The sequence below is a fragment of the Equus przewalskii genome, chromosome 9, assembly GCF_037783145.1.
Source record: "Equus przewalskii isolate Varuska chromosome 9, EquPr2, whole genome shotgun sequence".
Lineage (NCBI taxonomy): Eukaryota > Metazoa > Chordata > Mammalia > Perissodactyla > Equidae > Equus > Equus przewalskii.
The window spans coordinates 17,537,141-17,553,498 of NC_091839.1; the positions used below are offsets into that span (position 1 = coordinate 17,537,141).

At 41.1% G+C, this 16,358-nt stretch overlaps 1 protein-coding gene across 6 annotated transcripts; it reads right to left on the reverse strand.

The window, feature by feature from the left end:
- Positions 1-3,699: 3,699 nt before the first annotated feature.
- On the reverse strand, positions 3,700-15,735 carry LOC139085510 (binder of sperm protein homolog 2-like). Of its 6 annotated transcripts, none has more exons than XM_070633103.1 (5): positions 15,600-15,735; positions 11,599-11,631; positions 8,614-8,678; positions 8,219-8,366; positions 3,700-3,817 (listed from the first exon to the last, which is right to left on the reverse strand). In XM_070633103.1, exons 1-4 carry the CDS (start codon positions 15,718-15,720, stop codon positions 8,268-8,270), a joined length of 318 nt encoding a protein of 105 aa, XP_070489204.1. In that variant the 5' UTR covers positions 15,721-15,735; the 3' UTR covers positions 3,700-3,817; positions 8,219-8,267. The 6 variants fall into 6 exon arrangements, with proteins under 6 accessions (XP_070489204.1, XP_070489201.1, XP_070489206.1 ...); XM_070633100.1 differs by having other exon boundaries at positions 8,614-8,754; XM_070633105.1 differs by lacking the exon at positions 15,600-15,735 and adding an exon at positions 15,430-15,558.
- Between the last annotated feature and the right edge of the window lie 623 nt (positions 15,736-16,358).

Consider the following 16,358-nt stretch of genomic DNA (forward strand, 5'->3'; position numbering starts at 1 on the left):
AGAAATGCCACAGCTCAGCCAATGAGAAACACCACAGCTCAGCCAATGAGAAACACCACAGCTCAGCCAATGAGAAATGCCACAGCTCAGCCAGTGAGAAACACTGCAGGTCAGCCAATGAGAAATGCCGCAGCTCAGCCAATGAGAAACGCCGCAGGTCAGCCAATGAGAAATGCCGCAGCTCAGCCAGTGAGAAACACTGCAGGTCAGCCAATGAGAAATGCCGCAGCTCAGCCAGTGAGAAACGCTGCAGGTCAGCCAATGAGAAATGCTGCAGCTCAGCCAATGAGAAGCCATTGCCTCCCTGAAATGTTACTTTCCCCTAAAGGACTTGCATTTAGAGCAGCCCCTCTCTCCTCCCCCTTCTTCTCTATAAAGGCAGCTCCCCTCCTTTGTTCTCTGGATTTGCCTATAGTTTGCCATAGCATGCACATCTCAAATTGCAATTCTCTTGGCCATTCCTGAATAAACTCAGCTTGAGGATGAGATGTTAGGTGAACTTGCTTTCAAGTTGACACATGGGTGGGCAAGACTCCTGCAAGGTCGCTTGGTATATGGTGCTTGGGACAGAACCAAAGTCAAAGGGGGCTGTAGCTGAGTCCTCAGGGGTATGGACCTGTTTCCATGTCTACAGTAGGGACCACAGCTGGCAGGTCAGCCTCCTGGATGTGAACCTGCCTTTTCAAAATTATCTCTTTGTCCTTGGACTGCACTGGGGTTTCACAATCTCCTACCCACATCCCACAGCTCCCACAAAAGCACTTGTCCATGGGTTTATGCCAAATCATTGTTGTTGGGGAGGATCCAAGCAAGGGAGGTCTTATTCCACCATCTTGTTGAGACCCCAGTCCATGATTCTAATTCACCTTTAACTCTAATTTAGTTCTTAAAGTGTTCACACTTTTCTTTGAAAATTTATCTCTAGTTATTGTGTGTGGCCTCAGCCAAATTCCAACTTTTTTGTTCTATCTTCCTTATATCAAGACAAAGTTGACAGTATGCCCATTTTACAGTTGACAAAACCAAGACTCACCCGCGGTTAAGCAAATTGCCAAAACCCACTAAACTTGTAAATTCAGGAACTGGGAATGCTGTCCTCTCTTAGACAGTACGGAAAGGAAATGCTGCATTAGATAAGAGTTAAGACACTAGAAGCTTTATACATAGATTTATACACCTAGATCTACTAATTATTGGCTATGTGATCATCAGCAAGTGTTAGAACCTCTTTGTGCCTAGTTTTTCTTTTTTGGAAAGTGAGAATGATATTAGTACTTATTGCACAAAGTTTTCAAGAGGATTAAATGAGGTAATCTATTTAGAATGCTTTGAACATCAGTTGCCATGTAGAAATATAAAAGTGTTAGTTACTGTTATTCAAGACTAAGCGTTTTATTGGATATGATTTCCCAGGTCCCTGTAGAGACCCTTTCATGAGGTCGATGAGGTCAACGCTATTTTCATAATAATGCTAAGCATTATTTGCTCTTTTCACTTTTTTTCCTTCGTAAGTGTACAGCAGAGTTTTCCAGAGACATGTGTGTGATGACATCATTGCTCTGATTACTGACAAGGTATGTGCCTGTGTATAAGAATGTGTTTTAGGGGCTGGCCCCATGGCTGAGTGGTTATGTTCACGTGCTCTGCTTTGGCAGCCCAGGGTTTCGCTGGTTCAGGTCCTGGGCAGGGACCTAGCACTGCTCATCAAGCTATGCTAAGGCAGCATCCCACATAGCAGAGCCAGAAGGACCTACAACTAGAATGTACAACTATGTATGGGGGGACTTTGGGGAGAAGAAGAAGGAAAAAAAAATATTGGCAACAAATGTTAGCTCAGATGCCAATCCGAAAAAAAAAACCAAAAAAAGAGTGTGTTCTAAATTTTTCTCAGTTTAAATTTATAATATGCTAAATATAAAGAGACATAATGGACATTAAAAAAAAGGTCTTTGGGGACATCAGTAATTTTTAAGAATATAAAGGCATCCTGAGGTCAAATGTTGAGAACTGTCGCACTAGATCAATGCTAGTTTGGTTCTCTCATGTGAAGTCTTCTGACTGGAGCCCATAAACTCCTGCAGTCTCTCACTTCCCCCCATTCATGAGCATTTACCTCTTGATGTGAAGTGTCATTTGTGTGGAAGATCCTGAGAAGGGAATGGGACTTATAGAATTAATGGATACAACTTACAGAATTAACTTCAGCAAAAAAGGGAGACTTTACTGGCTCAGATGATCAAACCAAGGGAAAGGCAGAGGCAAAATTCCAGACAACTAGAGGAAAGACTGTCCCCTTCATTCTCTTCTACTGCATGCTGGCTTTTGCCTCAAGGTAGGGAACAAAGCTTCAGCATCTTCATTTGACCTCCCAACAGTTTAGCTTATACAGAGAAAAGTCTTCCCTCACCTCTAGCACTGGTTAGAAGAATCGTGACTCTGATTGGGTCACGAGTCCGTGCCCAGGGGTACAGGTTAATATGCTAAATCCTTGGTCGTCTTCCTGGTTCCATGCTCTGAGGGTTTGACGGGTCACTACTAAAGTTGGACATATTTATACCTTCTGATTCAGCAATTCTTACCTGAGTATATACATTTACAAAAGACATGCAATAGAATGATTGTAGCCGTGCTGCCCATAATGTTCCCACATGAAGACCACACTAATGATTATCAAGAGTAACATGGATGAACGACTTGTGGTGCATTCACACGGTAGAAAATTATACATCACTGAGAAAGAAGGGTCTACATCTATACACAACAATATGGAGGAATCTCACACACATAATCCTGAGTGACAGAAGCCAGACACAAGGGCATAATTCAACTTAAATGAAATACCAAAAAGAGACAAAACTAATCTATGCTGTCAGAAATCATGCTGGTGGTTAACCTTCGGGGGTGGTACTTGGAAGGAGGTATGAAGCAGCGCTGGAAAATATCAGTTTCTTAATATGGTCGTCAGTCACTTGAGTGTTTAGTTTGTGAAAATTCACTTAGCTCTACACACACAACATATGCATTTTATAAAATATACATATTAAGGGATAAACAAAATGTGGTATATCCATACAAAGGAATATTACTCAGCCATAAAAAGAAATAAAGCACTGACACACGCTACAATGTGGATGAACCTCAAAAGCGTTATGCTCAATGAAATAAGCCAGACGCAAAAGGTTACATATTGTATGATCCCACTTACATGAAATATCTAGAATAGGCCAATCCATAGAGAAGAAAAGAAGATTAGTGGTACCCAGGGGCTGGGAAGATGAGGAATTAAAGAATGACTGATTAACGGGTACAGGGTTTCCTTTTGGGGTGATGAAAATGTTTTAGAACTAAACAGATATGGTGGTTATACAACATTGTGACTCTACTAAATGCCACTGAATTGTTTCCTTTAAAATAGATAATTGCATGTCACGTTTTTTACCTCAAAAAAATTAAAAGTGTATATTAGACTTTAGTTTAAAAATTTAAAGATTGTATAAGGGGAAACTCTAGTTTCTCTGAGAATTTAGTTAACTTGCCAAAGATTACACTGTTAGCAATCCATCAGGATTGTGATATGAATGCAAGCGCTTCCCCACAAATGTCCTACTGATTCACCACCCCACCATCATGGGGGCGATAACCACCCGTCACCACTGAACTTTGGTTGTGCTTTTTTTTCAAGAAAAGGAGTCACCCACATGGAAGAAAGATAAAATCTTTATTGATAAGAAGGATTAGGGCAAGGATATATTTTGAGAGGCAGCTGATGAATCCTATAACTCCTGTCTCTTCAAGACCACGAAGACTTATCTAAAAACTGAAAGAAAAACAGAGGTTGAGATCAGTATAGCAGTCTGTCGTCCTCCAAGACAGGATAATCCTTTCTCCTCTCTGATGGCAGTTCTGGTCTCCCCCTAAGAACTAAACAGCATGAGTAAGTGGAACAGGAAAAGGATAAAGGAGCATTAGAGATCCATCACTGGCCTAAGGAGGATGCAAGTGTGGCTCGCTCGCTCTAAAATTCAATATACCATTATTGATTTTATTATTGATTATTTTAATGTATTGATTATTTTAATATAAGTTATGTAGTCCATTATTTGAACAAATTTATTAAATTGATAATTTTCAGTGCGAAGGAAGTTGTTAAAAATGGGCGTTCTCATAACGTTGACTGAGGATAATTTGGAATCACTTAAAATTTAACACACACGCACTTAACATGTACCTACCCTTTGGCTCAGTGATTTCTCTCAGGTACTATAATAAAAATAAAAAACCTCACACATTCTGGGCTGGCCCCATGGCCTAGTGGTTAAGTTCACGCACTCTGCTTCGGAGGCCCGCGTTCCATCCCTGGGCATGGACCTACATCACTTGTCAGCAGCCACGCTGTGGCAGTGTCCCACATACAAAACAGAGGAAGATGGGTACAGATGTTAGCTCAGGGCAAATTTTCCTCAAGCAAAAAGTGGAAGATTGACAACAGATGTTAGCTCAGGGTTAATCTTGCTCAGCAAAAAATTATTAAAAACCTCGCTCAAAAATCAGTGTTGAAGGTATCCATTTGGTCATGGTAGTATCAAAATATTAAAAACAATCAAATTGTACTTTAATAGGGGAATGGTATATCCATATTTTGAAATTTGGTAAAAGGATGAAGAAACGTGGGGTAGATTTGTGCATTCACATGGAAAATGTACACATAATATATACATTGAAATGAAGATCAAGTTATAGGGCAAAGGGGATAGGAGAATTCATTTATGTCTAAAAAAACTTTAAAAGTTATATTTGTGTAAATGTATAGATTAAACTTGGAAGTCTACACACTGAAGTGTTCGTTGTGTTTTCTGCTGTGAAAGAGAGAAGAAAGGGGAGAGGAAATAGTAACATTTTACTCTCTCTGTTAATGTGTTGCTTCAATGTTTAAATGAGCTTTTATTCATGTATTACTTGTGTACATCAAAATAAATATTTAAACAATAAAAGTAATGCTTGCATACAGTTGCAAATATCAGACAGTGTGTAAAGACATACTAAGAATGTGGAACTTGCCAACACTCCAGTGCACATGTGACCATTATTAACATTCCCCCATAATAACCTAGTGCCTCGTTTCTATATTTATAACAAAATATTTGCCAGTGTTTTAAAAGTTTTGTTCTTAAAGTCGCCTACCTTCTAACATAACATTATATCTTAAGCACTTTTCATGTCACTAAATATCAGCCTACACATATTTTTGTGTGTGTGTGTGAGGAAGATTGGCCCTGAGCTAACATCCATGCCAACCTTCCTCTATTTTATGTGGGGTGCAGTCACAGCATGGCTTGATGAGTGGTGCTAGGTCCACGTCTGAAATCCGAACCTGCAAACTGCGGCTGCCAAAGCAGAGTGCAAGAACTTAACCTCTATGCAACCAGGCCAGCCCCCTACACGTCTGTTTTTAATACTCTGTTGTACTGTGCCTATCCTCATTAAATTATAGCCGATGGCTATATTAACTGCTTTTGGTCACCATGATGACCATCTGTTTATATACATATTTGTGCAGCTGTCCAATGTTTTCTTTAGGATATATCTATAGAATGGAAACTGCTAGGTCAAAGGGCAGGGCTATTGACGTACAAGGAGAGTTCAAGGTTATCCAAATCCTGGGTCATCTGTGGCAGGTACAAAGGCTCTGTGTGTCTCAGGGCAGGCTCCATTCTATATCCCAAGCATCCTTTCCCATTTTTCACCTACTTCTAATTAATGTTATCTTTTATTTTGTGTGTCTATGCACTGCACCTTAAATGCAGACACATAGTATTCCACTTACTCTATATTAAGCATTGTTGTGAGTGTTTTATAAAATCTAATGTATCTGATCTTCATAATCACCCTACGAGGTAAGACCAATTAATACACCCTTCTTCTCAACCACGATAAATGGTTGTGAATGGTTGTCTATAAAATGCCCATTTTATAGATAAGAAAGCAGGCTCGGGGAGGTGAAGTAAATGATGAATTGGTAATTGACACTTCAGCCCCAGAGGTTGTATTTTCAATCTACTGCCAGGATGGCCTCTCAATACAGAAAGGTAGCAGGGGTGTAGGAAGACAGGGTGGAGGAAAGAGTTATTTTGACACATAAAACTGAACATCTCTTGTGAAGCAGAGTGATAAATCCCCTGAAAGTCTTCTCTTGACGTAGGTTTTCAATATTATGGACCATGTCATTAGTGGAACTAAACGTGTATTCCTGTTTACTTGGCTGTTAGGAAGCTCAGCTCCAATTGAACAGTCTCAGCATACAGCCCATACAGTGCTAACTTTACTGCTTGCTCTATTAATCCTTGATTTTTAATCTATTGATTTTATTATTGTAAAGCTAGTTATTTTAATTAGCTGTCTTAAACTATCTGGACAAAAGCAGTAAAAAAGAAAAGAAAGAGGGGGAGAGAGAGATGCAACATCTCTTTCTGAGAACTCAGACTGTGACAGGACTGGAAGAGGTCTAGGAAAGCAGGCATAAGATGGGAATTTGGAGCTGGATCCCTCCCTACCTGTGATGGCAAGGAGGACCCATCACTGGTGGTACGTAAAGAACACGTAGCCCCTGGTGCAAGGTGGTGGTCCACTTGCTAAAATTCTCGCTGGAGTTGAATCGGGATGGTAGCCCAGTGGAAGGGCATACACTAGCTGGTTTAGTATTTCAGCAACTTGAGAGGTCTCAGGACTGTGCGAACAATGGAGCTGGATGACTATAGCTAAGCGTCACTGATATCCTATTATAAGGTAAGAAATAGCTGCAGGTGAATAACAGGTATCTGAAATCCAAGTGTGGAAACCATCAAGCCATCATGCTCTTGATCAAGCATCAAGAATCAATCTGCAGACCAACCTAGGAATTAATAACTATTGGCTGAGCTCCAGAGAAGGTCAAGGATCAAAAAGGTCAGTTAGGGGGAAAAAATTGGACCCCTTGCATGTATAAAACAACACAATTGCTATGTCTGGGTCCCAAATAGGGCTGTGACTCTTCCAGGAGCCCAAGAAGAAAGGTCAACCCAATCACTTACTAGGGTTACAATGTGGACAGGGAAAAAGCAGTTATTCAGCCTAGATTCAAATGAAATGCTCCACCTGGGTCTTTATCTGTGTGTCTCTGGTGTTGCGGACAATAACTCCAAAAGCATTTCCAAATTAATGGTTGTATGAGTTTTGACAAATGCATAGAGCCGTGGGGTGGAAATGAATTTACCGAATTTAGCGACTACCAAGTCTGGGCTAGGTTTGGGGCTTCATCACTTACTAGCTGATTGGCGAAAACAACCAGGATCTCAATGTCCGTTTCCACATCTATAAAATGGCAATTTTGATGGGAAGGGAGAGAATGAGTGGAAAGCTCATCACAGAGCCTTAGAGTTGGGACTCATTTAATGGAACTGGTTAGTAAGTGGTCTCTGCAGGAAGCTTCGTTAAGATGATGGAATTTGACACTGGGTTTGGGTATAGCCTATCCTCCTAAAGTCTTATTTTCCTCCTTTCTCTATGGGCATATGACACCTAGAATCACTTCCTAAGGTCATCGCGAACTTTATATGTGACACGATTGTGCATTTAAAAAAATCCTTACTATAATTTGAACATAGAGGTGAATGAACTCTCCAATGTCTGTTGACCATGGTTTTCTCCTTCCCACATCTTCTTTTCAATGGAAACTAATCTCATTGCTTCCTCTAAATAGGGTCAAGGACAAACCATCTATCCAAGCCAGGGGCCAACAAACTAGAGCCCAGAAGCCAAATCCAACTTGCCATCTGTTTTTTTGCATTGCCTGTGAACTAGTGGCTTTTCCATTTTTAAATGGCTGGAAAAAACCAAAAACCCAAAGGTGATTAATATTTTGTGACACCTGAAAATTATGTTACATTCAAATTTCAGGATCTACAAATAAAGTTTTCTTGGCACAAAGCCACGTTCATTTTTTTTTTAATTGTCCATGGCTGTTTTTGTGCTACAAAGTAGAGTTGAGTATGCGAGAGACCATATGGCTTGCAAAGCCTAAAATATCCACTATCAGGCCCTTTACAGGAAACGTTTGCTGACCCCCGATCTAAGCCATCACTACATAATCTGGATCCCAAACTTTTCTTTCCATTAATCCTGAGGGTTCCTCACTTTGAGAGATCTATAAGACCCCCACTCCATCCTTCCCCAGTCAACTTACTTCTGAGGAGAGCATTGCTTCCATTTTCTATCTCTGTTGTAATTTTTTGTCAACGAACACCAACTCCTATTAAAAATATAGCCTTCCTTGGTGCAATGGTGAAAGATCTTTTGCTTGAAGAAGAAAGGGAAGGAACATTTGGGGGGATCTGCAGAGAAAAGGAGGCGCAGAAGGAGAAATATGAACATAGAAAGTTTTATGATTAACCATTGCTATACTAACAGCAAATGCTTTTTCTACCACAACAAACCGTGTTCAAAGTGGTAGTTAAAACATGTAGAAAAGTCAGGATTTTGACTCAGGTTTATCCAACCCCCCCAAATCATGTAACCAACTGCTATCAATTGCTTCTTGGATCGTAGGTACCCAAGACAGTCCATCACATGAATCCTCACCTTGCCCAGTGCAGTACCGCCACCGGCCTTGGAATTCCGTGTCAAGAGAACACCAGTCATAATCACTGTGGATGGAGATGCAGTTGTAGTGGGTCACGTCACCATACACAAACGGAAAGACACAGTCACGGTCAACAAATTCTGGGAAAGAGAAAATATGCTGAATGTGGGGCGAGGTTACAAAGGGAATTGACTTTCTCATGTCCATTGCAATGATGGACACCTGCTTGCTGATCCTACTGCTCCCCTCCCACCACCCCCCCCCCGCCCCCGACATCCACATGTGGTTGGTCTGGCCAACCACCTTCCCTGCGTGTGGCACAAAATACAAGCGAATATCAAAAAAAGCCATGTTTCAACCCAGAGCTGGAAACAGACTGGAATTGCTGGCTTCCTTTTCACATAAGTCCTCTAGCGACTGTACACCCGATCTCCTAAGATGAGTCTTAATTCTGGAGTCTTTCTTATAGTCTCTTTTCTCCATCTCTCCTAGAAAAATAAATTTCTTCGCCTGTCAAAGTGAGTCCCTAAGTGTCTCTTAAAGTTGTGCTGTTCCCTACACCCTCTTTGTCACCACCTAGCTTTGTGCTTTTCCTTGACCAACGCAATAATTTTTTCTGGATGCTTCCAACCTATTTGTCCCATCTGTTCTTTACACCACAGGGAGAACGTTCTCTTTTTTTTTTTTTTTTTTTAAAGATTTTATTTTTTCCTTTTTCTCCCCAAAGCTCCCCGGTACATAGTTGTGTATTCTTCGTTGTGGGTTCTTCTAGTTGTGGCATGTGGGACGCTGCCTCAGCGTGGTGTGATGAGCAGTGCCATGTCCGCGCCCAGGATTCGATCTAACGAAACACTGGGCCGCCTGCAGCGGAGCGCGCGAACTTAACCACTCGGCCACGGGGCCAGCCCCGAGAACGTTCATTCTTAAGTACTAACCTGACCCTGCCACTAACCTCTTAATATCCCACTGCTCTTAGGATAAGAAATAGCATTGAAATGGCTTATGATACTCTACCTGATTGGCTCCCAAATACACCTCCAGCCTCACCTCAGACCACTCGTCCTTGTGCTCTCTCTGCTCAAGCATTGTAAGGTGTCCTGAGGGTGCCAGCATCTTCCTCACCTTAGGATTTACAGACAAGAGCTTCTCCACTTGGCGGGATTGCCACACCCCTTGGCCTGTTTACCCTCTTCTTAAGTTCAGCCTAATGTGAATCTCCATGGAGATCACATCCAGACTATAACAGATCCGCTTGTACTGAACTCTCTTACAAATTCCCTTTCCTTATATTTATTTAATGTGCAATGGCTTGTTCAGAGCCTTTCTCATTTGTCAGACATGATCGCATGTATCCTGTTTATTGCTAGACTCTTGGCGGTACATAAAAGAAACAATAAATATTGTTTGGCCCTTCATAAAAAGTCATTTTGATGTAAGATTCGTTTATTTTTATTGTTTAGCCATTGTTCATTATTTATTATTCACATTTATTATTTAATAATAATGTTATTTTATAACGATTGTTAGCACTTTTATTATTTAACTATATTGTTATAATATTTTATCATTTAATATTTAAAATTATTTAACAATTTTTATTACTTAGCATTATTTATTATCATGTTCATTATTAATTGGTTATTATGTAGCTTATTCTGTGCTAGACATATTAAGTACAATTTACAAACACTAGCACGTAATGATATCCTTACATCAGTCCAATGAACTGGGTATGGTCATTAGGCCTCCTTCCAAGGTCAGCTTTGGTCCTCAGCACACAATCTCGATATACAGAGAAACCGTGCTATCCACTGCTCTGCAAATAGCTTTCTTCTGACCCTAAAGCCAAGAGGGAATGATGGGCCACATTTCACTACCATGTGCTCCAGGCTATGTTCGTTCAACCACAAACAAGTAATTGGTGATTGAAATAAGTAAAAAAACAATAAACGTTTTGGTAACCAAAGTTTCTCTTTCACTGGCTTGACTACCCCACAAAGTCTTCCCACATCTTTATTTCTCTCTTGACACTCCCAATTTCATGAGAGCTAGAGGTTAAAACTGAGTACCAGCTGTCTACATGTGGATATGGTTCAACTCTTCCAAGAGTTGAGACACCAAGGCAAAGTTATGAGCCCTTATGAGTCCCATGATTATCTTTTTAACTTCTTAAAAAAAAACAGGTGCAAAAGATCACATGTATGATTCCATTTATGTGAAATGTCCAGAAAGACCAATCTATAGAGGCAGAAAGTAAACTAGTGGTTGCCTGTGCCTGGGGATGGGAATGGGGGAGTGACAACAAATGGGTACAAGGAATCTTCTTGGGGTGATGGAAAATGTTCTAGAATTGGATTGTGGTGATGTCTACACCACTCCGTCAATTTACTAAAAATCACTGAATGGTGTATTTATTTTTATTTTTTTATTTATTTTTCCTTCTCCCTAAAGTCCCCCAGTACATAGTTGTATATTTTAGTTGTGGGTCCCTCCAGTTGTGGCATGTGGGATGCCGCCCCAGCATCGCCTGATGAGCAGTGCTAGGTCCATGCCCAGGATCCGAACCGGCGAAACCCCGACCCGCCAACGCAGAACACTCGAACTTAACCACTTGGCCACAGGGCCAGCCCCTGAATGCTATATTTAAAATGGGTGAATTTTATGGTGTTTAGATGTGTACTTCTACATATAAGGCTGTTAAAAGTAACTAATGAACAGACAATAAAACCCACAAATGCTAGTGTTAGTTCCAACGGAGAAGAGAATACTTTTCTGGAGGGACCGGAAAGAACGCTTGGAAAGCTGACTGAACTGGATGTTGAAATATATGATTTGGCTGCCATGACCTAGGAGGGCCTTTCATGCTAGCAGAATAGCAAAAGGAAGAATAAAATGTGAGGAAAGTGCAAAGAATTCAGGAATATAATATTGTCTCATGGGGGCTAAAATTTGAGATGCTAACAAATGAAGAGAAGTCTCCCCACCTGGAACTGGAGGGTGTAAATGGGCAATCAATTCTGAAAGAGAAAAAAAAATGAGTAAAATTTAGACCACCTCTTAAAACACTCCATTCCTAGACTAATGGCTGTTAAAAGTACCTTGAAGTTCATGTAGCCAACTGCTCTCGTTACAGAAAACCCTGTGCTGTCCCATGTTGGATGACTTATGATTATTTCCAATTGGGAGAGTCTCACATGTACCCAAGAAAGCCCAATAATTCACGTATGAGTTCCTATTGTGCCAAACGTCTCTCTTTGAGTAGGTCCATTCCATCCAATGTCACTCAACTTCCCCGTTGGTTGAAGTTCCGCAAGTCTGAAGATTAGAGGGAACATTCTAGCTTCTTACCCATATGTCAACGTTTTGGGAAAACAACCTTCTGTTCAGCGCTAGAGGCTGAATATTCCCAGTACCCTTGGTGATTTTACTTTGTTTTGCTTCTTAGAAAATGTGGCTCTTTTATCATCCCTGAGCCTATTTCAAGGAGTAAGGGTCTTGGTAACACTACCACCATCAAAGCCAGTTAGACCTGGTTAAAGACTAGAAAGGAAATGCAAAGACCTGTCAACCCATCGCATTAGCTAACGTTTCATTGGCCATTCCTATGTTCCAGTCATTGTCCTCAGCTGATCTTTGTAACAGCCACGTAAAGGAGAGGTCATTATGTAGAGCTCTCTTCTCCTCCCCATTCCCCAAAGGCTTACAGATGAGCAAACAGGCAACAGAGAGTGACTGGAAGTTATGTCACTACTGGGTGGGAACTAGGCTCAAACTCAAGAAGGCTGACTTCAGAGACAGTTTTACGAATGCAACGTAGATATTAACTTGGAACTGTCACCACCTTGTGCAAGTGACATAACCCAGTTGCCTCCTTTTCTTTATCTTTAATATAACAATGCTAATTCATAAGTTCACATGAGACTCTAACTCAGGGACTACTGTGTGGTGAGCACGCATTCGTGTTAGCTGATAGCAGCCCTGCTCCTGAGAAAGTAGCTAACAAAACATCAATGTTTTTGAAGTCATGGTTACATAAATGATTATTTTATATATTTTATATATAACTTCTTATACAGGTGCCTGCTTCTGTACTTAGCGCCTTGTGCTAATTATCTCACAGAAATTGATGCCTGCAATACCCCTTTAAGGTTGGTGTTGTTATATATTATATTTATAGGTGACATATTGTAAATGATGATCTCCATTTTCCAGATACAGAAACAGACGCTTTGAAAATAGACACACAGATCAATGGAATAGAATTGAAAGCTCAGAAATAAAACCACACATCTACAAACAGCTAATCTTCAACAAAGGGATGAAGAGCATACAATGGAGAAAGGAAAGTCTCTTCAATAAATGGTGTCAGGAATACTGGACAGCCACATGCAAAAGAATGAAAGTAGACCATTATCTTACACCATACACAAAAATTAACTCAAAATGGGTGAAATACTTGAAGTAAGATGTGAAACCATAAAACTCCAAGAAGAAAATATAGGCAGTACACTCTTTGACGTCTGTATTAACAGCCTCTTTCTGCATACCAGATCTACTTGGACAAGCGAAACAAAAGAAAAAATAAACAAATGGGACTTCATCAGACTAAAGAGCTGCTACAAGGCAAAGGGAACCAGGAACAAAAAGAAAAAGAACCTGCCAGCTGGGAGAAAATATTTGCAAATCATTTTTCCAACAAGGGGTTCATCTCCCAAATATATAAAGAACTCATACAACTCAACAACAAAAACACAAACAATCTGATCAAAAAATGGGCAGAGAATATGAACAGACATTTTTCCAAAGAAGATATGCACATGGCCAACAGGCACATGAAAAGATGTTCAACATCACTAATCATCAGGGAAATGCAAATCAAAACTACAATGAGGTATCACCTTACACCCGTTAGAATGGCTGAAATCACCAAGACAAAAAATAACAAATGTTGGAGAGGATGTGGAGGAAAGGGAGCCCTCACACAGTGCTGGTGGAAATGCAAACTGGTGCAGCCACTCTGGAAAACAGTATGATTTCTCAAAAAATTAAAAATAGAAATGCCATATGACACAGCAATCCCACTACTGGGTATTTACCCAAAGAACTTGAAATCAACAATTCAAACAGGCTTATGCTCCCCTATGCTCATTGTAGACTAATTCACAATAGCCAAGACATGGAAGCAACCCAAGTGCCCATCAACTGATGAATAGATAAAGATGTGGTATATATACATACAATGGAATACTAGTGGCTGCTGCTTCTTTACCAACCACATCTTTCTCCTCCTTCCAGTCTGCCTTCTTATAGAGAAGATTTATTGAGATGCCCAGCATAGAATTGCTCCTGCTTTCTGACAGCATTCGACTGAGTGAACTCCAGCTGCCTTAACCTAGCCCCCCAAAATCTCCCAACCAGAGCCCAAACCCTAGAATAAGTTCTGACACCTTCTTGTTTAGAACCCCAAGGTGCCCCATGGTACCGCAGTGGTGGTCTTCCTGGCTGCCATGAGTGATAAACCCAACTAGTTCAACTCCCGTGAGCTCCTGGTGGGCCTGGATTGAATGGAGGGTACTCACAGATCCAAGAGCTTTGCCTACCTTTTCTACTTTAATTTTTACAACAACTAGGAGAGAGAAAGATCAACTGCTCTCTATTGAATTTAATTGTTTTCTGGGAGGCAATGCACATGGTTCAAACTTCAAAAAAGGTATAAATGAGAAATGATAAATGCCCTCCCAGCCATCCATGACCCCAGCCACCCCGTCACCCTCCCCACAGGTAACCGATGTTGCCTCCTCAATTCTTGTGAAAGCCACAGACATATTATATTAATATTTGAGTGTTTGTATTAAAAATACTTTGGTCCTTTTTTACACAATGGATAGCCTAGCCTACCTACCATTTATTTTGAACCTTGCTCCCTTAACAAAAGATCTTGGAGAACTTTCCAAAACAACACATAATAAGCTTCCTCTTTCTCTTCTTTCTTTGCGTTTTTTTAATTATGGTAAGAACATGTTACATGAGATCTAGCTGCTTAACAAATTTTTAAGTGCGCAATCCAGTACTGCTAACTACAGGCACTATGCCGTCCAGCAGATCTCTAGAACATACTCATGTTGTGTAACTGAAACTTTACGCCCACTGAACACCAGCTCCCCATTTCCCCTTCCCCCAGCCCTTGGCATCCACCATTCTACACTCTGTTTCTATGAGTTTGACTATTTTAGATACTTCATATAAGTAAAATCATGCAGCATTTGTCCTTCTGTGACTGCCTTATTTCACTTGGCATACTGTCCCTCAGGTTCATCCATGTTGTTGCACGCAGCAGGATTTCCAAGCGTCCTCTTTCTTCAAGATTATTATTACCATTCTATAGCTGAGAAGGCTGAGGCTTAAAGAGAGGCAAAGTTGCTTGCCCGTAATCACCCAACCAGTGATAGGAAGAACTAGGATTTGAGCCCAGGGCTCTCCAAATCCTCTCTTCTGCTCCAACCATTATGCTGTGTTTACAAGATATTATGAACAATGCATAGCATCTGTTTCCTGCTCATCTCACCCAAAACCACCGCCTCCTAGGTCTCCCCTTCTTCCTCTGTCACCTCCTCCTCCCCTCTCTCACACATCTTGCCGTCTCACCTGCTTTCAGTCCATACACACAGAGTACCAGGGACACCCAGCTTGCCAGATTTTTCATTGCCTCCAATTACCTGCAGATGGCCTGCAGCGTAGCAAACATTGCCTCTGATTTTATACTCTCCAATTTCTGCCCCTCCTCCTCAAACTGCTCTTGTAGCACACAGACTTACTCCTTAGCATTTTCCCCCATGCTCTATATCTCAGGGTGCGTAGAAAAATTAGGAAGATCCATCTCAGAATGCTCTATAGTGGCATTCTGAAAGCGTGTTCCCCGGACAAGCTCCATCTCCCTCCCCTGCAAACTTGTTAGAAATTCAAATCCTCAGGCCCCACACCAGACCTGCCGAAACTCTGGGGATGGACCAGCCACCTGTGTTGTAACAGGATCTCCGGAGGAGTCCAGTGTTGGCTAAAGTTTGAGAAGCACTGATCCAGAGCTTGCTTAATACTTTCATTTCCATTTTATATCATTTACTCACTGGAATATTTTTTTAAGTGAAAGTACAGTGAGAAAAGCAAAGCCAGTTTTAGTCTCCTGGATAAGTAAATCTCAGAAAGGTCAAGCATTGTGCCTCTGGTTAGCTAGCACTTGGAAAGCACAGATCTAACCCCAGCTCCTGTGCATGGCCCCAGTCCACTTTAGAATTCCTTCCGGGTCCACCATGTCTGGAGGGATCTGGGGATAGCAGAAGAAGCAAGAGCACTTTATGAGAGAGAACGGATTGAAAGAGTGAGCCCACTCATCAAGAGGCAGTGTCCCGATGGACCCCCAGGGTGAGCCAAGATAAAGAACAGACCATCGTAGCACCCAAGCATCATGAAAGTGTCAGGAAGGGAGGAAGTTAACACTCGTCCTTCAGCATCTGCCTGTGCTGGGATATTCTCAGAAAGCATCTCAATTATGCCCATATGCAAAGAAATGGGGACCAGGGACCGGTTAGAAATACATTTGCCTTTTCCATATAAAGATGAGAAAAATGGAATGCAAGAGAAGTGCAGAAACTCTGATAAAGGCAGAGAGCCTGGAGAAGCTGAGTTTCTCCTGTCTGACACATCAGCTTTTGCTTTTGGTTATGCACCATTTTCCTGAATTGATGAA

What these genes read in the sequence shown, in the direction of transcription:
- LOC139085510 (XM_070633100.1), bottom strand. Translation starts at nt 15,720, where the DNA reads ATGGAAATGAAAGTATTAAGCAAGCTCTGGATCAGTGCTTCTCAAACT. An exon ending in TTTACACCCTCCAGTTCCAG is followed by an intron (nt 8,755 to 11,598) that starts GTGGGGAGACTT and finishes TCTCTTTCCCAG; the next exon opens with AATTTGTTGACCGTGACTGT. An exon ending in GCGGTACTGCACTGGGCAAG is followed by an intron (nt 8,367 to 8,613) that starts GTGAGGATTCAT and finishes TTTTCTCTGCAG; the next exon opens with ATCCCCCCAAATGTTCCTTC.